This window comes from Hevea brasiliensis, chromosome 3, assembly GCF_030052815.1.
Source record: "Hevea brasiliensis isolate MT/VB/25A 57/8 chromosome 3, ASM3005281v1, whole genome shotgun sequence".
In the NCBI taxonomy this organism is placed as follows: Eukaryota; Viridiplantae; Streptophyta; class Magnoliopsida; order Malpighiales; family Euphorbiaceae; genus Hevea; species Hevea brasiliensis.
Window position 1 is genome coordinate 102,898,312 of NC_079495.1, and position 23,012 is coordinate 102,921,323.

The 23,012-nt window shown below is 28.3% G+C and overlaps 1 protein-coding gene across 1 annotated transcript; it reads left to right on the forward strand.

The window, feature by feature from the left end:
* The first annotated feature begins 20,756 nt into the window (after positions 1-20,756).
* LOC110652850 (bark storage protein A) lies at positions 20,757-22,592 on the forward strand. Its single transcript, XM_021808464.2, has 6 exons — positions 20,757-21,082; positions 21,183-21,250; positions 21,345-21,500; positions 21,607-21,786; positions 21,998-22,177; positions 22,271-22,592. Exons 1-6 carry the CDS (start codon positions 20,830-20,832, stop codon positions 22,445-22,447), a joined length of 1,014 nt encoding a protein of 337 aa, XP_021664156.2. The 5' UTR covers positions 20,757-20,829; the 3' UTR covers positions 22,448-22,592.
* Positions 22,593-23,012: the final 420 nt, after the last annotated feature.

The window sequence follows — 23,012 nt, forward strand, 5'->3', positions numbered from 1 at the left end:
CTCCCCGTTGAATGGTCCATTTTATGGCCAAACTCTGTCTGGTTGAATTCTTGAAATTGGGCCCAAATGGGCCTTAGAATTAGGTTGAGGAATAGTTAGGCTTACTTCGGGTCTCAGGGGCTTTAGGCTGGCCCAGATCCTATTGTCGATCCTGCCTATAGGTTGGGTCGTGACAGAGTTTAATTGAAAATGTTGCATAATTCTACCCTACCGTTACTATATCCGTTAAGTGATTAACGAAGACACCACGTAAGATGCCACATCAGCTGCCATGTTACGCCAATAATAGACTAGAATTGTGCAATATTAATAAGTATAGGATTTAATTAATAATTTTTTATAATATATGGTAGAATTGAAAAAATTTTGAAAATACAAAATTTTTTTGTCAATTTCTCCTAATTTATTAATTACAAATATATTTTATGTAAATTATTAAGAAAATAAAATATATAAATTATTAATTGGATTTAAATAGGATAATTTTAGCAGATATTTTATAAATTATCATCCTTAGTAACGACAAAAAAAAAAATCCTTAATATTTACTATAAAAGTTATATATAATTAATTAAAGAATATACAACAACAATAAAAATTCTCTCAAATTAGTTAAAGTTAGTAATTTCTCTTAAAATTACTCATTATACATTTTAATTTATACAAAATCATAATGAATGATGAAAAAGGATTTTGAATATTGATACCAAGTTGATTTCAAAGATAAAAGAATAGCGAAAAAGAATCTATATAACCAATTTTAATTATATATATCTTTAGGAGAAATTGTCAACTTTAACGGTTTAACCAGTTTAAGAGACTTAATTGTTGTTGTTGTGTATAGTTTTATTAATTATATATATTTACTGGAAAAAATATTTTTTTGGAGTTTAAGTATTTGTTACTCATAATATGCATCAATGACGAAGCTCTGTCACTAATACAAATCAATTCGTCACTAGTTACCTTTAGCGACAATGTATTTGTTCATGCAAATCTGTCACAAATAAATTTTAGTAACAACCTATTTGTCACTAATAATTTTAACAATGAGAAACTATTCTATATAAATTTGTTACTAATAATTTTTAACGACAACTTATTCATGCTAAATATGTGAATAAGTTAATTTCTAACATTATTATAATTAATACAAATTAAATTTTAATATTATTTTAATAATAATTCTACTTACACAAAAAATCCTATTTTAATTTTATATTCTTAATTCTTTAAGTATTAGTAATTTATTAAAATTTATTTAATTTATTACAATAAAATTAATAAATAATCACACCAATTTCACTTTCACTAATTAATTTTTTAATTATTATAAATATTTATAAAATTATAATATTAAGTTGTAAAATTATAATTAAAAATTAACTATTTGTTTAACATAATTATAAAATTATTATTAAAAATTAATTATTTAATTAATAAAAATTTTATATTTATAAATTCTAGTCCTATTTAACAAAAAATATAAATATATTGGTGGCATTTTGATTTAGTTTGAATTTTGAGAGTTTCATTTACTGCAATAATTTAAACAATCATTTATTTTATTTATGATTTTAAATAATTTAATATAATTATTTTATTTTTATATATTTTAAAATTATATCTATCACTAAATTGAGTCTATATATATATTTACATCCGTCAATGCACAATATAAAAATATGAATGATGTGGGAATGAACGGCAAACGATTCAATAATTCACCCACAGTTTGGATGTGCTACAATATGAGCAGCTGCTGGTAAGGAGGCGCCACCACCAACGCTAGTGACAAGTCACCAGGGATCTAAAAGCACTGAGAAGAATTGGAGATCCATCCAAGGCAGTAGCCGGAACAAAGGGACCTTAGAATAACCATCCCTAGTATCTTCAGTGAGCCAAGCCTTAAGCACCATCAAACTAAAAGGAGCACACCAAGCTATGGAGGTGCCGAGGAACCAGAAAAGGAAAGGTGACGCAGAGCTCTTAGGTATTCACCTAGTTTTATTCACCTTGAAAGGAAAGTTGTTGATGAATTTAAATTCGTTTGAAGCGATTAGATTATTTTGTTCAAGAGATATGCCTTATCACCAGTTAGCAGCTGTTATTTTGGATTGTCGTGTTATTGTAATTAGGAGCCAGCAATGTACTGTTCATCATAAAGTGTGAGATAAATTTTGTTATTGATGCTTTGGCTTGTAATGAATATTTTATAGATTGTAATATGTTTGTTTGGTCCCCTCCTCCTTTACGCTATGCTTGAGAAATTTTTAAAAGGAAAGGAAAATAAATAATAAAAAAAAATCTATTTATTATTTTCTTTATTTTTATTTGAATAGAAGCAAAATAAAAGATGAAGCAATGAAAATAGATTATTTTCCCTTGCTTGAGAAGGGAAGAAAATAAAGAAGAAAAAAAAGTTATGATAATTTATAATTTTACACTATTTATTTTTAAAAAAGAATTTAATTAGTTAAAAAAATTTATAATTTTTTATAAAAAGTAATCTATTTTCATTATTTTTTTTATTTTTTTCTCTGAATTAGAAAGAAAATAACTATTATTTTTCATCATCCTTTTATTTTCCTCTCTCTTTCCAAAAAGAGGAAAATGCCATTCTTCTCTTATTTTCATTAAATTATTTGCTTTTCCCCTCAATTTTCCACATATCCAAACAGGCTGATCACATCTGGGCTTGCTGCTGATTTAGTTGGAGTGCTGTTTCCTAAGGGCTACTCTTTTTTTTTATTATTATTGTTATTATTATTTACTTTCCAATGCATTAAAAAAGTACAATATCACATTAATTTAATTTTAAACAAATTTATAAAATAAATATTAAATATTAAATATTAAATCTAATTTTATTTTATTATTATAGCTACATAATTTAAATTACTTTAACTTTTCTCATTTTGAGCCTCTTTGTTTTTTATAACTACCTTATTTATTTTAGTTAAAAAGAATAAATTTATATAGTTAATGAATGAGTTTCACCATAAATTACTTCAAGTGCTCTACACATCACACTAAAACAGAAAGGGGATAAAGAAAGGTGAACTAGCTGCTATTTTTTTTATTTCATCCATGGCCGTAACAAAAGCACAAACATGGATCTTTCAATTACTCAACGCCAATAGCCAACCTTATTAATCAAATCCTTTAAACGACACACCGTTGCGATGATTACAGCACTCAACAGTTGGCCCTCGATTCTCCACTACTACGAACTCCCACAGCGGCATTTAGAGCGTTGACAGAGCCCAAATGTCCATGTCAAGACATTGTTGCATCTCTGTGCTTTTACAAAGAGATGTGTTATTTTAATAAAACTAAAACCCATAAAATGATATGCTTTTATTCAGAGCCCGAGTTGGGATCCCTTCTCTGGCCCATGCATGTTGTCTTATTGCCCAAAGAGGTAGGCATCTGATTCTGAAAATCGAATTATTAAAAAAAAAAAATCATTGCAAATGCCACTGAGCAGATCTTAATATAATCGACCCAAGCCTGAATTATTTTTTTTTTAACAGAAAGTCTGAATTCAATTGTCCGAAGTCTTAATTATGCTATATCATAACTCGATGCATGCAATTCACCTGAACTTTCACTAGGAGTTTGTGCCGTGATTGTTCATTTGTTAATTTCTTCTCTGTGGGTTCATGTTCCCCGTTTTCACAAATTTGTTGCCGGTTCCTACTCACACTGGAGGGTAGATTTTACCATCAATCACTCAAATTTATTAATTTTTTTCATTTTAATTATTATATTTTAATTTATTTAAATAAAATCACTTATTTTTTTATTTTATTTGTTATCATTCATACCAAAATTGATAAAATCTCTAATAAAACTGTTATATGATATGTCTTATACGACGTTAAATTGCAAAAAAGATTATGTCTTTAACAAATTAAAATAAAATTTATTTTTTTTATTTTTTTCAAAAATAAAGATTAATAAATATAATAAGCAGTATTGAGACAATTTTTTTTTCTTTATATTTTTAATCTTATCTAGCAATGAGATAAATTTTTTATTATTTAAAGTCATATAAGATATGGCATATAGCAATTTAATTGGAGATTTCATCGGATTCTAATTTGAGTGATTGCTAATAAATAAAAATAAAAAAATAAATAATTTTATTAAAATAAATTAAAATATAATAACCGAAATAAAACAATTAACAAAAATAGAGAATATTGAAGAAATTTATTCCATACTAGTGGGTGCTACATTCTATATCTTAGCTCCAATATGCCCATATTTAAAAAAAAAAAAAAAAAGAAAATCCAATATTTCCACTTACCATAAATCATTATTATTTCTTTTAACTTTTAGTACATAAATCATTATTTTTTTAAACAAAATCATTACTTTTTTATTTTAGTCTATTGGCAAAAGGTCCATTAAAACATTAAAATTATGTTAAATAGTCATATAAATTTTTAAATTGTATTAGGTTCAATTAAGTCATTCAACTTTACAAAATGGCTTAAGAAATTTATCTACAAAAGTTTTTTAAACTCAATAGAAATTTTTTTAAAAAATTATTTGGCAAAAAAAAACTTATCAATCTTCTCATAACGTTGTAGATACATACTAGAATGCATTATATTAAGTTTAACATGCTTTATTAAAAAGTCAGCTAGCTGAATTTTAATTTGAAGTGTTATATATATATATATATATTTTTTTTTTTTCACTTTAAATGTGACATCCTCACTTTAAGTAATTCCATACATTCTACTATTTCGATGACTAACGTCTATTCGAATAGTCATGATATCTGCAAGTACACTTAACTTAGAGTGAGGAGACATAAATTGATTGAATAAATATCAAGTAAAGTTAAAGGAAAGTAAAAAAACGAAGTGTAAATCGGTTAAATGAGTTGGAGGTCCTGACGATGGATAATCCTACTGGGAAGCAACTGAAGATTCAGTTGCCAACCCCAAACTCATGAGGAACCCTGTGAGATAATTAATTAGGACTTAATTGAAAGATTTATAAGGTTTGGATGACAATAAAATATCAAGAAAATGCAAGGAAATTAATGCCAATCGATAAAGACAAATTATGATCTGATGAAGGGCATTTTGGTCATTTCACATGAAGAGTTGATTTTTTATCAAAATGTCAATTAAGTTAAATGAAATTAATATAATAAATTATGAAGGAATTTTAATGAAAATTTAAAATGAAATATGTAATGGAAAGAAGAAAAGAAAGAATGAAATTTTAATTGTTAATAATGACATAAGTATGACCTAGGGATGATTTAATTAAAATTTAAAAGCCAATTAAGTTGAGACATATATATAAACATAAGACAAACTAAATTAATTCATTCTTATAAAAAAACAACTCTATCTTCCTCCTTCAATAAAGTTGGCTGAAACCCTCTCCTTGCCATCTTCCTCCATTTTTGCTTGCTTAAGCTCATCAAACCGTAATTTCTTTCCATATTTTTGATAAGTCCCAACACTAAAAATTACCCTAGAACCTTGCTAAGGTGATTGACAGCCAAAAAAGTGAGGGAAACTTGAAGTTTATAAGCTTGGAAAGCTTGCTAAGAAAGGTTAGTACAATTTCTAGCTTTCTCTTCTTAAATTCTTGAAACTCGGTTGAAGTATGTTAGGATTGATTAAAATTTGAAGGAATTGATGCACAATTGAAACCCATGAATTTCAGTCAACATTAATGGAGGGATGGATTGATGTGTTTGAGGGCTTTAAGCTTGTTTATGTGTGTTGATGGATGAATATACATGATTTGTAATGGAAGTTTGAGTGAATTGCATGAATTTGAGAAGATGACCAATTAGGGTTTGGAGAATTAAGGGATTTGGTGGTATGATGCATAAATAATGTTCTTAAGGTCAATTAGTGATCAATTAATGTGTTTTGATGGTAAATTGATGTGTTGGTTGAGATGAGATAATAAGTTAGAAGTGTTGCTTGTGTGCTGGATTTCTAGACCTCTCAGTCCAGTGTGCTTGCGTGGTTATAAGTAAGGCTAGACAGCTCCAATTGGTGTGAGGCTAATTAAAGATAAAACTTAGGATATAATGCCACATTTTTTATGGAGAGACCCTACCCAGAAACCAAACACAAATTGACCTAAAATTGGCTTGAATCTAGGTAACCATTTGTTGGATCTGGAAAAATGATCATATAAACAGTAAATGTTCAAATGGGCATAACTCACCGTAAGAAGGTCAGAATGACTTGATTCTTAAACCAATGGAAAGGTTAGATATAGGAGCACATTTTTCATGAAGAACACAGAGCCCAATTTTGCCTCTAGCCTAACCAATTTGCTAGACTAAGCTAGGTCAATAATTCTGACCAGAACCAAACTGACCTGAAATTCTGGACTTTAACCTACCAAACCAGTTTTGGCAAAAATGCCATAACTCAGCCTACAAAATTGCAAATGCAATGAATCTAAAACCAAAACCTCCATAAGACCTAGAACTATAATTTTGGTGTTTTGACCAAAATTCAGAACCAAATGAAACTTGGACAAATTGCTAGGACATGTCAGTATTCCAAATCCTGAAATTAAACTAAATAGCCGCTTGACCCCACTACAATATTTATATCATATCTCCCATTAGGAAACTCCAATTGGGATGAGCCATATTGTTTTAGAAACCTAAGAAATAGGAATCCAATTTTCACTTAGAAACTTTCCTCAAATTTTGAGTGTAAGGGCCCTAAAATAGGAATCAAAGACACTGACCTGAACCTGAAATCTTAGAGATATAGGATTCAGGAGTCCAGGTTGTAACGGACTGTGGGGACGGCGATACGTAACGCCTGCAGGTGCCGCCCGTCCCACATCGGAAATGGGAGAAGGGAATCTGGGCCATATATGTGGGGGTCAGCCTAAACTGGTCAGCGCGCTTTTGGGAGCGAAACCTCCCAAGGGACAAATCCGTGAGGCCCACGGGCCAAAGCGGACATCTTACCGATCTGGCTGGGTCGTTACAATTGGTATCAGAGCCGGACTCCCTCCAGTACGAGTGGGTGCGAGGACGCCCCCAGCGGAAGTTGGTGGGTTGTAATGGACTGTGGGGACGGCGATACGTAACGCCTGCAGGTGCCGCCCGTCCCACATCGGAAATGGGAGAAGGGAATCTGGGCCATATATGTGGGGTCACCTAAACCAGTCGTAGCGCTTTTGGGAGCGAAACCTCCCAAGGGACAAATCCGTGAGGCCCACGGGCCAAAGCGGACAATACTGACTGGGCTGGGCTGGGTCGTTACAAGGCCAGTTAATTAGCTATAACTCACCCTACATAACTTGAAAATTTGTGATTCTTGAACCTGAGTGACCCTAAGACATAGGGTAACAACTCATATAAAAGACATTAGACCTAAAAATGATTGTAGCATGCCTAAATGACTAGACAAAATTTGACTCTAGAATCTGCCTGGTTCTGGAACTATATAGGGTCAATGGACCAGTCCTGGAAAATTGGCCATAACTTGAGTTCTAAAACTTCAAATGACATGATTCAAAAAGGAAAATAAAGATAAGACATAGAGGAACAACTTTCATGAAGGAAGTGTGGCCAAACAGACCCTACATCTTAGCTAAATTATTAGGAAAAAATAGGAAACAGAATCTAGACCTAAAGAAAGGTTCAAGGAATTATTTGATACATGATAAGTAAATTACCTAAATGATTTGCCAAATACCTAAATTACATGAAAGTGAGATTGGAACCTATTTTTCCATTACAAATGACATGAAATTGCTATAAAGCACTAATAGTGCATAACATAAAATAATAAGTCTATAAGTATTTAATAACACTAATTTGCCCAAAGTATACCTAGACTCATGTATATAGCTTTGATCAATTGGTATACCAATTAGGGGCTATAGATTACAGTACAGCCCACATGAATGATCAATGATAGGCAATATTTGTCTGATATGGTTATTCCTCTGGTTTTATGCCTGCCCACTGGCCTTATGCCTGACATGACAGATATATACATGATAGACATACAGATATGTAACTAGTATACTCCTGTGTATCCAGTCTTTATAGTCTATTATAGGTTACTTAGGCACTGATATGAATTTAATAAGACTAAATATGGAATAAATGAGCAGAAAAGATCCTGATAAATTTATTTGCTCCCAAAGTTTAGTAAACATGTAAATGACTCAAAATTCATAAAATCTACATTTCTTTATGAAATTGTACAGGAAATAATTATCCTTAATTATTTAGTTATTTTTACTTGAATTTATACACCACTAAGCATTATGCTTAGCGCGTTGGTTTTTCCATTGCGTAGGTACTAGACACCAGCATCAGTAGCAGTAGTGCCCTGATAGGGATTTTATCAGATCTGCATAGTGTGGAAGTCACCTCAGCAATATATTTTTGGTAGGGCCCATGTATACCTAGATTTTATATTTTGCTCATTGTATATAAATGGGACATGTAATTAAATTTTGAGATTGTATAACAGTTTGTAAATATTGTACATGACTTGATATGAATGAAATGAAATGTTTTTATTTAAAATGAAATGAGTTAATAAGGATAAGACTAGATATGATAATTGAGATATGATATTGAAAGTATAGTATGATATGAGATTTTAACAGGTGAATAGTAGAACCCGCTAAACGCTAATAAAACAGAGGAGAATCTGTCCAGGTCTCTATAAAAATAAATTGTGAAAAAAAAAATCAACACATGGGATAATATGACTAAATGGACTGTAAACGGGTAAGGTCATATTAAATTTTTTATATTAAAAAAATTATTGTTTATAAAAAAAACTATATATTGATGAGAGAGCCCGCTTGCTAAATTTTAATTTGATGTGTTATATTAAATTTTTGTGTCTTTAATTTTTAATATTAAGAACATTTTTTCTTATAAAAAAATTATATATTGATGATGAATTATGGACATGGCGGACCGGGTAATTATTTTTTTTTTAATTTCAATAATTACATTTATATGCTTATCAATCTCCTGTTACTGTGTCATTTTATATATGGTGCTGAAATGGTGTTATCGCAGTCTTCCCTACATAATTCTGCATGGAGAGCACGTAATGCAGTTGCAGAGACTCTGTATGATTTGGTCTTAGAAAAATAATTAAGATGACAAAGACTTTATAAAAACAACTTTCTTTTTAGTACTTATTTTTTACTCCCAAAGATAAACTTTTGTTTACAACTTTTATATATATATATATATATATATATATATATATAAGAGAAAATATATATAATATTTGATTAATTAATTATTTTGGTATTGTAGTGAAATATATATGTATCATGGTTAGCTTTTAATCGTATTAAATTCACCTTTCTAGTTAAGGATAAACTTTTTTTTTTTAATTGCGACTTCATAACATATAATATTTAATTAATCAACATAATTATTATTTATAGAAGCAAACCATTACAAAATCCAAACGAGTACGTAGATATTGGCAAGCTTATTTAGTGCGTACATTGCTTGCTAGCCTTTAAGTAGCAGAGAAATGAGGGCAAATTACCAAGAGGGTGGGATCGGAAAAATAAATTACCAAAAGGGGTAAGATTTGATGACTTGATGGAGAGAGAGAGAGAGAGGTAGACTCAACTATGACTAACGTCCAAGTATATGGAATAAATTAAATAACTTTTTATGAACTAAAATGTTAAAAAAAAATTAATTAAAAACACAGAATGCTATCTAGGGTAGCGATCAACACTGCCCCCTAAAACATGAATCTCTCGCGTGATATGAGCCTTTAAAAAACTGAAAAAAAAAATCAAAAAATAAAGTGCAGTAGGATGCTACCTATGGCAGCGACCAAGGTGTGTTGGGTAGCAACCGACATAGATTTGATTCCCTCGTCTGGCATGAAGGGTCGATGCTATCCTAGGTAGTGACTTGCTTAGGTGCGCTTGTTTTGTCTTGTCAGTCCTATCTTGTTTGCCTGCCTTGCTATCTGTGCATGGTTATTTGTGCGTGGCTTTTTGCAGATGGACGTGATGGGCCGGCTTCATCTACGACATTTACACTATTATCGGATTGGTAAATGTATAATTCTATTGATTTCATACCTCCTATTTGCTCAATGAATTTAAACATTATTGACATATCATCATCATTTCTCAAATCCATATAAGCCCAATTCAAAACATCTCTGTTTAGTTTTGGTTCCCTAAAAATGATACGCTCAATGAATTCGCATCCTTCTATCAAGGAAATTGTACGTACTATTCTTATCGTGAGATTTTCATTTTTTAATCTACTACCAATACTAAACACAACTGCTCTACTCCCACAATAATCGTATTCAACATCACTCAAAATAATATTGCTATCCCAGTACACAGTAGCAAAATGTGAACTTGACATCTTCACATATAAAAAATAACATTTCTTACAATTTAGAATATACCTTTAAAACATTACGTAAATACAACTTAAATATTAGAAATGAAAATTTCAATACCATTTCAGATAATTGGACCAGTTAATGTATGAGAGCAAACTGAAACATAATATAATTTGCTTTTCAATTAAACCAATCGGACCAATACGCTCAATAATATATAATTTTAATATTATTATTTGCAATAAAATTTTTAAGGTTTATATATATATATATAAATTAACTATTAGCTATGCAATAAATATAAATAAATTATAAAATGGAATTGATTACTGACTTTTTTTTCTTCAAAAATGATGATTAATTGCAATTCCTTCAAATTCAAAAGTATCTTGCATCTAGCAACTTGACTTCTTCTAAAATAAATTCACATGTACATATAAAAAACTTTTATTATTTTTCTTCATATTTGTAACTTCAATTGAATATTATCAATTTAAATTTAAATTATAAAAAATTTACGAATAAACAAAAAATTATATTACAATTGCTAACAATATATTGTTTACACATAAAAAAAATTATCATACATATATTTTATCCTATTTTTCTAAATCAAATAACATACTCACAATTAAAGTACATAATTAATTTTTTTAATAATAATGTAAATTTAAATATTTTAAATATAAGACATATTACAAAAAAAAAATTTCAATCTATTTTTTTTAACTTATTATACTTTTAACAATTTTTTTTCCTAATTTCAATTTTATAGCATAATATATCATTTTCACTAATAATAATTTTTATTTTTACATTTTTACTAATACAAACTTTTTACCACACTACTAAATTTATTGCACATAAAAATAATACATACATATATATATATTACCATATTTTCCTAAATCTAATAATATATTGAAAATTATACTACATAATTAAATTTTTGTAATAATATAAATTTATCTCATGTTTATTTTAAATGCTCTAAAAAATAATATATTATTTTTCTTAAAAAAATGTAATATATTATCTATATTTTACCTAATTACTTTTACCAAAAAATATAATACACATTACAAAAAAAAAATATTCTCAAGATTTTTTTTAACTTATTGTACTTTTAATATTTTTTCATTATTTACAACTAAAAATTTACATTTTATATTAATTTTACCTAATTTTTTCCTCTCAAAAAATTTCTGAATATATATTCAAATTAATAATAATATATTTTTTTCCTATTTTTAACTATCTTGTTACCTTCTTTACACATAAAATTATGTTCTATACCTAATAATTTTTCTAATTTAAATTTTACAGTATAATATTTAAATTTCACTAATAATATTTTTTTTTATTTTTACTAATATAAATTATTAATCACACTATTACAATTATTACATAATATTTTATTCCACTATTAAATTTTAAAATCATTTTTCTAATACAAAAATTATTTTCCTTAATATCAAATTTATCAATATATATATATATATATATATATATACTACACATACCTTCAAAAGTTGGAAAAAGCCAATGCATAAAATGAAAGGTAGAGGGAGAGGAAATTTATATACAGGGTGGAAGCACACTGGTAGGCACTACTATATGTAGAGTCTATCTGCCATTGTACTATGCTGCAGCGGGATGTGATTGTGCGTGTTAGGACGGAAGTGATTGGACATGTTGGACGCTACCTATTGTAGTATCTGGCTGCTCCCTAACAAGACCACGCTACCATGGGTAGCGCCCAGTTGGATGGGTCCCGTCAGGTAGCAACCAGACACTACCCTAGCTTGCTTCCTGCTGCTCTTTATTTTTTAATTTTTTTTTCAATTTTTTTATAGTTTACCCCACGCGAGAGATTCCTGTGTTAGGGAGCAGCATTGGTCACTACCTTAGGTAGTGTTCTGCATTTTTAATTATTTTTTTTCATATTTCAATCTGCAGAAAGTTATTTAATTTCATTCAAACACCTAGACGCTAATTATAGTTGAATCTAACTCTCTCCGTCAAGTCATCGAATCTCATCCCCTTTTGATAAATAATTTATATCCCACCCTCTTTTGATAATTTATTTTTCCAATCACACTCTCTTGGTAATTTACCCTTTGTGGTTGGTAGCTTGTTGCAGTGGTGTGCTGGTGTAGGAGAAGCTTCTCCTTTCTATTTTGCTGGGTTGAGGTTCACGGGTTTGAACACCCGATTTGCTAAAGATTTATTGTGAAGGTTGGGCTTTAGATTTAATATAGGTTTCATAGGTTAGCCAAAACTCTTTCAGTGTTTTGGCCTTTGTTATGTGCCATGGCCCTGTCAATGAAAAATGCTTTTCTCAATTAAAAAAAAATTCCTTTAAATTAATCGATTAACTTGAATTTTGATTAAATTAATTAAAAAATTAATTTAAAAGAAATTAAAATAACTTACAAGTTATAAATTGATTTAAATTTTATTTTAAAAATTGATTATAATCTTTAGATTTGTAGGACCCATGAGAATCAAGTGATCGAGGCATAAAGATTATATATATATTTTTTAATTTTATGTGTGAGATTTTTTATGGATAGGGTGGTATTTAAGTAAAACTCTTTAACAATAACGATTTCAAAATTTGAATTTTTTGCTTATGAGTTGTGGGTTAAAAAAAAATCATTTTGAGTTGTGGGTTATTTGAATTGCTAATTCATACCATGTCATTAAATAGAAATATTTTTGAGTCAATATATATGCTAGGTTTTGTGTTTATTTTTATTCAATATATTATTTTTTATCAAAAAATTAATATTTATTAATTTGATTTTTAAATCAAATTTTAAATTAATTAAGTCAATTTAAACGATTATCTTAGAGTCATGTAAATCGAAAATTCATATTAATTCTTAATTGAACTATCAAATTTACAATTTATTCAAATTTAAATTAATTTAAATTTTATATAAATTATAAAATTTTTAAATTGAGAAATCGAATTCAGAATTGGGATCAAATTTTCCCACAGAACATGGACCTCATGGAGGTCGCTTTTTAATGCTAGATGTTGCATATCATTATCGTTTCGTTGTGCTTAAGAGTAGGGGAGAGCAGTTTTAGGTTTAAACTGAAAAACCGAACCGAATCGATTAATTTGGTTCAATCAGTTCGGTTTTAAAATTTAATCGGTTTGGTTCGGTTTATAATTTTGATAATTTCGGTTAATCGGTTCGGTTCGGTTATTTTTATAAAAAAAATCAAAAAAACCGAACCGAACCGAAATTATTAATATATATATATAGGAAATCAAAAAAATTGAATCAAATTGAATCGAACCGAACCGAAATCAAAGAAAACTGAACCGAATCTTAAGATTTTTGAGTTTTGATTTCTATTTTTTTTTATGTTTTTATTATTTAGATTTAATGTTAAAAATATGAAATTTTATAAATTTCGGTTTGATCGGTTTAAAACCGAACCGATACTTATCGGTTCGATTCGGTTCAGTTTTCTCTTATCAATCGGTTCGGTTCAGCTTTTAAAATTTTTTATTTTTGATTTTCTGTTTTATCAGTTTGGTTCGGTTTGGAACCGAACCGACCGTTTGCACACCCCTACTTAAGAGAAGAAATAATGCGAATTGTGGGACTCACCATTTAAATTGACGTTTAATTAAAGGATATTGTTGATGGTTTAATTATTTTGTTTTCTTCTTGATATACACCGTTAACTCATGTGATGAGAGGATAAGAATATGAGACAATAATCAACTTAGGCTTGTTTGACAATATTAGTTATTTTAGTAGCTATTAATTATTTTAATATATGTTACTATTTTTTTAGCTATTAGTAGTTAGATATTAGTTATTAATAGTTAGCTATTTATATAGTGATTTAACGCATAAGTGTTTGATAAAAATAATTATTGAATTAGCTATTAAATATAAAAATAATTATATCATCTTAAGCTCTCTCAACCTCTAAAAGCTAGGAGGAGTTGCTTTTCATAAATAACTCTTTCAACATCTAAATACTACTATAAATACATGTTGCCGAATAATATAAATATGAGAGATACTGTTTTAACTATAGTAAAAATACTAAACATTATTTTAAAAATTATTATCGAATAAAGCCTTAATAATACCCATCAAACTTGGAAAAAATGTTCTCTGTTTTCCTTTAGGATTTCAAGTCTTTTTCTTATCGTGATCGGACGGAATTTCTTTAAAGAATATTGGATATTCCTCAAGCTAGTTTTATTATTATCTAACAAGAGAAAACAAAAAATCTATTACCGTGTATTAAAAAAAAAAAAAACTATCTGCAATCAATGAGAGATTTTTTTTGCATGCATGATGCATACATCATTGAGCACATTTAGGTCCAGCATGAATGGAGCCGCATCCATATTAAAGAAGACAATACAGCATTGGTCAGGTTCTGGACCAGACAGCACCATCGTTCCTCTCGTCTCTTCTATAGAGTCTCTAGACTATAGATATTACACAAAATCATAATCGTGGTCTAAAAAGGAAAATTCTCAAAAGAGAGGGAGATTCTTGTAAATAGTAGATTTTCAGGGATTATAAGTTCCATAAATTTGGTATTCTCAGGGGTTTTTAGAAAAAAAGAGGGAGAAAATTCATGAGAAAGGAATTGACATCATGATTGAAGGGAGATAAGGGTGATGAGGATGACCATGGGATTCCTCTGAACCACACAATCTCGAACACATTTTTAAAATTCTTCGAGGACAAAGTTGATGGATGAAAGCGAGCCCTTTTCTTCACTTCACCATCACAATGGACGGTTTAAATTGGATGCAGCACTGCACCAAATAGCGACACCAAATTGACATGCTGGTAATAATACCAACATTATCGCCTTCACCTCTTTCTAGTTTGGCGTGTTCTTCATAATACTGCACAACAAATTAATGAACATTTTTTTAGTAATGCTTATATTAAAATTGGTTTTAAAATTATCAATTATTTTAGCTTTTTGAAATTATGGGCCATAATGATTAATCAAATATTAATGATCGGTAACCTTATATTAAAAAAAATATTAAATAAACGGTGACAAGTGGATTTATTCCATTTCAGATTTTTTTATTAGAAATTATTGTAAATATTTATCCAGTCGCTATATAAAATAAATTTTTATAATATATATAAAAGTAAGAAGTAAGAAATATTTAAATTACTAAAAATAACGTTATTTATATTATTTATAAAAAAAACACTAAAAAGATATCTTAGTGATTAAATTTATCGTTGATAATATATAATGATATTATAATTTGTTTATACATATTTATTTTTTATTAATTTATATATAATTATCACTTTATTTTATAATATCTCTTGCAGATATCGTCGTTCGCCAAAAGACTAGCTGTGACTGCCTCGTTTTGCCGCATCGTTACACGTGCCGAAGAAAGGACGTTAATTTCAACTTCCACGTAAGCCTGCTGAGGGTGGTCGCTCTCAGAGCACAACCACCGCATAAAACTATAAAATTAATTTATATTAAAGCATCAGTTTTTACAATTTAAATTGGATTAATTAATGTTTATGAATTAATTTTATTAATATTTTATTTTTTAATTATTCAATACATATAAAATTTTAAAAATACTCTTTATCAATTCAACTAAACTAAGCTTTTTATCTAAAAAATTTGAGATCAACTATATGAATTTTTTTTCTCCACTCTAAATGATTTTACATTAAATTTTCATAAACATGTAACGCTTCTAGGTCATGTTGTATTACTCTCCTCCAGGTGAGTTTAGGTCTACCTCTTCTTTTCTTTCTATCATCTAACCTAATGTGCTCTACTTGTCTAACTGAAACCTCCGTATATTTACGCTTCACATGACCAAATCACCTCAATCTCTATTATCTCAACTTATCTTCAATTACCACCACTCCTACCTTCTCTCATTTTCTCTAATACTCTTGTTACGGACTTTATATAGTCTAGTATAGCCACTCATTCACCTTAACTTTCTCACCTCCGCAGCTCTTATCTTAAATACATACGACTCATTTAGTGCTCAATACTCACTACCATATAACATGGTTGATCGTATGGATGTACGATAAAAATTTTTCTTTCAATTTATTGGGAATCTTGCGATCACATAAAACTCCCGTGGCAGGTATCCACTTCAACCATTCGGCTTTAATCCTATGACTAACATCCTCCTCACATCCCCCATCTACTTGAAAAGACTAATCCGAGATATTTAAAGTGATTACTTTAGAACAGTACCACTCCATCCAAACTAACTCATTCCCTATCACCAGTTCGGCCTTTATTGAACTTGTAACGCATGTATTATGTCTTTGTTCTACTTAACTTAAAACCCTTTAATTCTAGAGTACTTCTCCAAAGCTCTAGCTTTCAATTGACTCATTATCGCGTCTCATCTATCAGAACTATATCATTCGCAAACATCATGCACCAAGGGATACTCTCTTGTATATGTTTCATCAATTCATCTAAAACTAATGTAAAAAGACAATGGCTTACAGCTGAATCTTGGTGTAATCCAACTGATATAGGAAAATCTCTTGTGTCCCCTCTCACTGTGTGCACAATTGTAATTGCTCTTTCATACATATCTTTGAACACTTATATGTACCTAATAGATACTCTATTTTGTTTTAACGCTCACCATAAGACATCTCTTGGAACACTATCATAAGCTTTTTCCAAATCGATAAAAATCATGTGTAGATCTTTCTTCACATCTCTATATTTCTCCATCAAGTTTCTAATGAGAAATATCGCTTTCATAGTTGAATGATCGGGCATGAAGCCAAATTGATTGGGAGAGATTGAAATGTCATGATATAATCGATGTTCTCAAACTCTCTCCCATTGCTTCATAGTATGACTCATGAGTTTAATTCCCCTATTGTTTGAACAACTCTATATGTCTTTCTTATTTTTAAAAATTAGTGTTAAAATACTCCTCCTCCATTAATCAAGCATTTTCTTTGAGTTTAGAATCTTATTAAATAATTTAATTAAACAATTTATACAAAGAGTACTAAAATACTCTTTATACAAATTAAAAAAAATTACAGAAGTAGAGAAAACAATTAATTTTTCATAAACCGATCATCCTCACCTTCCTAATCCATCATATAATATATAATTTCAAAATTTCCTCATATCCAATACTAGGTTTATTTTTTTCTTCAATTATTTTCGTTTAATATAAGTTAAAAAAGTTTTAATTTATTTCTGATTTGATATGTATTTTAATATTTTATTTTAAATGTTTAATTTTTATTATCGAATCAATTATTATCACGTGGACATTAATCCTGAATTTAACAAATAAATTAAACCAAAAAAATCCTACCATATATAATTTTTTTTTTCCTTTCTAAAATGACTTACTAAATAATTTTGCAAAAAATAAATTATAGCAAGGAAAAACATTTTATAATGATAATAGGTCGATTTAAAAATTTGTTTGTTTCAAGCTGAAAATAGAATAAATAATCATCACAGTTATTTAATTTTATAAATATTTTTATAAAAATTATTTAATTTTTATTTAATTTTATAAAAATTATTTTAATAAGATATTAAAATTTTTAAATTAATTAATTAATTTATTAACTATTTTATAAATAAAATTATCTAATTAATAATTATCAATAAAAAAAATATTTTACGCATCATATTTTGAAAATAATTTATTTATGAAATAATTAATAGATTTATAAATTAATTTATAAATTTTTAATTTTTTATTATAATAAATTTTTTAAATCAAATAAATTATATAATAAAATTAAAATTTTATAAAAATATTTATAAAATTAAATAATTATGTGCGATACAATAAAATTAGTAGTCGTGGATAATAATAATAATAATAATATAATAATATCGTGTCAAATCAAAATAAAATGATTATAAAAAAAAAAAGAAATGGATGGAAATGGACCACAAAAGGCAAATGTGGTTCAAAGGATCCATCAAAACCATTTCCACGTGCTTTTTATTTATACCGATAACGACGATACTCCACGGCCACGTCGGTGCTACTATACACATATTTTAAATAAAATCTATTACATTTTTAAATAAATTTATTTTATTATAATTTTAAATATTATTTGAATTATAAATTAATTAAATATATAAATAGCCTAATGGTTTAGATTTAGATATAATGCTATATGCTAATTTTTTTAAATATTTAATTATCAATAAAAATTTTAATATATATATATATATAATTTTCTCTAATGTTAAAATAAATTATTGTTAGTTTATAAATTTTATTAATATTGATAATTTACTGCCTAATTCAGTTCTCTATCTAGCCATATCAAGTTTCACTACACTAAATTTGTTATTTTGAGATTAAAAATTTTATTTTAAAAAAAATTATATATTTATCTATGTGTTTATCTGAAGACACACTTATTATTTAGATTTTTTAAAAAATAAATGAGCGTTAGTATTACAAATAGTAAGAATTTAGATTTATGACACTCTCATAAAGTGTTTACTTTAAGTGATAAATTAATTAAAATAGTTTATAAATTTTAAAAATAAATAAATATATTTATTAACATATAATTATATTTTACACTTATATTTTTAAGACGATACTATGTATTAAAAAATGATATTTACTTATAAACACATAATAAAAAAATTGTGGTTAGTAAGGAATGTTGGTGCTAATTATCTCAGTAAAAAAATTTGAAAAATTAATCATACCTTTTTACATATCTCATATGTTAAATTACAAATTATAAAAAAAAAAAAATCTTCCCTGTTTTTTATCCCTGAAGAAAAAAACAATAAAGGTTTTTTTTTTTTTTTTCCTTACTTTATTTTGAGAAAGAGGGATTGATGCCAGTTTGATAATCATCATTGGAGTAGACCGTATTCGCAAGCTACACGACGACAAACATTATTAGCAAAAGACAAATGCGCACCAATTGATTTTTTTTGGTCAAAACATTAACAAAATTACGAGGATAAAATAGAATTAGAGAACCAAAAGAAATTAAAAAAAAAAAACCAAATTATTTATCGGGAACAAAAACATGTGCAATATAAATTGCACTTGCAATTACTCATGCATTTTACAAATGTTTTTGAAAAATATTTATATGGCTCTAAAATTAGATTTTTTTTATTAATTATTATTGTCTTACATTAATTTAAATGAGATATTTAAATTATATATAAAATTTAAATAAATATATTCTCATTGAATTAATTTTTTAAATAAAATTATATCAAATTTATTTTTTCTATATAGTATCAGAATTTATTCTGTTTTAATTTTAAATTACACCTACAATGATTAGAAATGAAGTGTTTAAGCTTTATGTAAAATTTTGACAAACTCACTCCCTTTGAATTAACTTTTAAAATAAAATTAGATCTAACATATTTTTTTTTATAATTACGTATTTCATCTAACAATTTTAAAAAACTGCGGTATTTTGCTTTGCATATCACATATTAATTTTTATAATCTAGATTTTTTTATTCAAAATATGATCATAATTTTGAAGACCACGATAATATTGTTAGTCTAAAGTTTATTAATAAATTTTTGCACATTATCAAGTCGACCTTTACTGTCCAACAACAAATAAACCACCTATATATATCTTAGCCTAAAGGATTTATAAGGAAGAAAATTACTTTACGTTTCTAATTAATCTTAATAAAAATATCAATGTCTACCCTTTTAAACTTATCATAATATGTCAACTATGTCCATTTGAAAACTTATTAATATTTTTTAAGAAAGAAGAAAGGAAGAAAAATGATTTTGAATCCTTCACTGTCTACTTATCAATCACAAACACATTAAATTCAAAAAAAGATAAAAAGGAAAATCCTTAATTACTGCAAGGTTTATATTCAATTTATATACACAATTAATACGGAGAAAAATTTACTTACTCTTCATTAATTACCAATCTTAATATAAATATATATAGAACATACCTAATTTATTGGTAAATTTTACTATACATATTGTATCTAGTTTTTATATATAAAAGGTTTTATTAGACAATATTATAGGATCGAAAAAATTTAGTGTACAGTTTATATCTTAAATCAAACATTTTGTTGTTTGTAAGTAGGACATATTTTCAAATATAATTTTTGAGATATTAAATCTTAATCAGTGCAGCAAATTTTTTTCTTAAATAAAAGTGTATAAATACCTCATCAATAAAAAATTATATATATATATATATATATAACTTACAATAATTTTAATTAAAATGAAAATTAAAGATCCGCGGTGAGAATATGTGGTTAATGCAAGCTGATTTTGTCTATATAAAGGCATGCGACTAACATTCCCTTCCCACGAAGCCATTGCATTGCTCTCTAAACTTGTCTCCCACATACCTAAAAGTTTCTTCTGCTGACCCCTCCAGGGTAATCGATGATAATGGCTGGGCCATCACGTAAGATATGGGGATTTGAACTAGCGGTAGTGGTTGTTGGACTGCTTGCAATTGCACAGCAGTCCATGCAACTCGGTTCGAATCACCCTATGCATGGGATTATCCAGAGAATCAACAGTAACGGCCCTTACATTGGTCTTGTTTTGGTTTCTGACAACAACGAGCAGGCGCTCCTAGATTCTAATGCCTTTACTCAAGCCGAAGACCAAATTTCTTCAGTTGAACTTGCTGGTAACAAAACCTCTCTCTCTCTCTTTCTCTCTCACATAAACTTAATCAAAGAATTAATGACCATTCTGTATACCAAATGAATTCTTCCTATTATAATTAGGTAGAAAATTCAAAATTGGCACGATCAAGGGAAATGGTGTGATATATGTAAAGACAGGGGAATCATCAGTAAGAATATTTCCTTCTCTCTGTTCTTCTTTCATTCTTGCTTTCCTTTATTCTGATCTTGACATTGTTCTTTTGTTTGTATACAATTGATAAGGTAAATGCAGCACAAACAGTGCAAATCCTACTTGCTTCATTTGATATCAAAGGAATTGTTCACGTTGGCAGCGCTGGAGCCGTTAATGATTCACTGTCCATCGGTGATGTTGTTGTGCCTAAAAAAGTCGCGTTCACTGGAATATGGAAATGGCTGGTACAAGCTTTATAAAGATTAATACTTACTAATTGCTACATATGTTTTTATGTATATTTTCCTCTTTTTCTTTAACAGAAATGAATTCTGCTATTGTCATATACAGAAAGACGGGGCAAAGGGTGGACAGCTAGTATTCTCAGACTACAATTACCCAGAAGGAGACAATTCGTTGGGGAGCATAAGCTTCCAACCAACCACACTGTACGCCACAGGAAAAAATAAGACCACCATCTTCTGGCTTCCCCTCAACTCAGCTTGGTTCGATACAGCCTCTCAACTTGAGGTGTTTCTCCATATGTTTTTTTCCCCCTTTTAATTGCTTTTATTTTGTTTATTACAATTAATTTTGACCTTCTATTACTCAAACTCGAGATCTATCAATTTCTTTAAAACAACTGATTAATAATTAAAAAAAAAAAGAAATAAAGTAGAACGGGGCACCAAACAAAAATGGCTGACATTAATATTGATTCAATATTTCCCATATCATGCAGAACGTTGAGCTGCAGCAATGTATTAGCACGAAGAAATGCCTACCCAGAGCACCAGTTATTGCCAAAGGTTTGAGCTCCTCCACTGCTGATATATACGTTCAAAATGCAGCTATTAGAGAATTCATTTACACGCACCTCAAGGCCTCAACCGTGGATGAAGAGACTGCTGCTGTTACATTGGTAAGTATTAGTTTATCTTAAGTGTAATTTCGATGCTAAAAAATTATTTATATACATAACAACCACTTTGTGGTGCTACTGTTGATTTTGCAGGTGGCTTTGTCAAATGGTGTGGAAAACATTATCGTCTTCAGGGGTATCTCCAACACCGCAGGTGGATCAACTGCATACAAAAGCTATAGTTATTTGGGCTCTGTCAATGCTGTTAATGTTGCTGTGGAGTTCATCGGCGCAGTCGGTACCAGTAAAGCCTCCATCGCTGCTTATTAAGCAACCTAATGAGGTTTATCCATCTTGTGATAGTCGTTTGATCAGTGCTACTGGAATATAATTATAATAAATGTACTGATCTGATGATCATGGCCACGTAATGGCCATCTTTAATGTAAAAGAGTTAATATTTTTCCTTTTTTTATTTTGAATTAATCTTCCTAGTTATCATCCAAGAGAAAATTCCTAAATGCATCCTTTTAACTTATTAAAAAATATGGATCAATTAAGAAAGTGTATAAAATTAATCCGACCATGTAATTGCTTAGATGAGTGTATGAGAAAAGTCTATTGATTGTCTTCTAAAAAAAAAACCTATTGGTTGGGTTTAGATTAACATTAATTAATAAAATTTTTACTTAAAAAAAATACAATACAAACTGTGATGCACTTTAATGAAATGAAACTCCAGTCTAGTATTTTTTTATCCTAAAACATTATAACTTGAGGGTAGAACAGCATCATATAAGGAATCAAATGGGTGTTTGAAATTTTCAAAATTTGATAATTTCACATTTAATTTTTTTAATTAATCAATTGCTGTTTGATATTAACGTTGAAATTA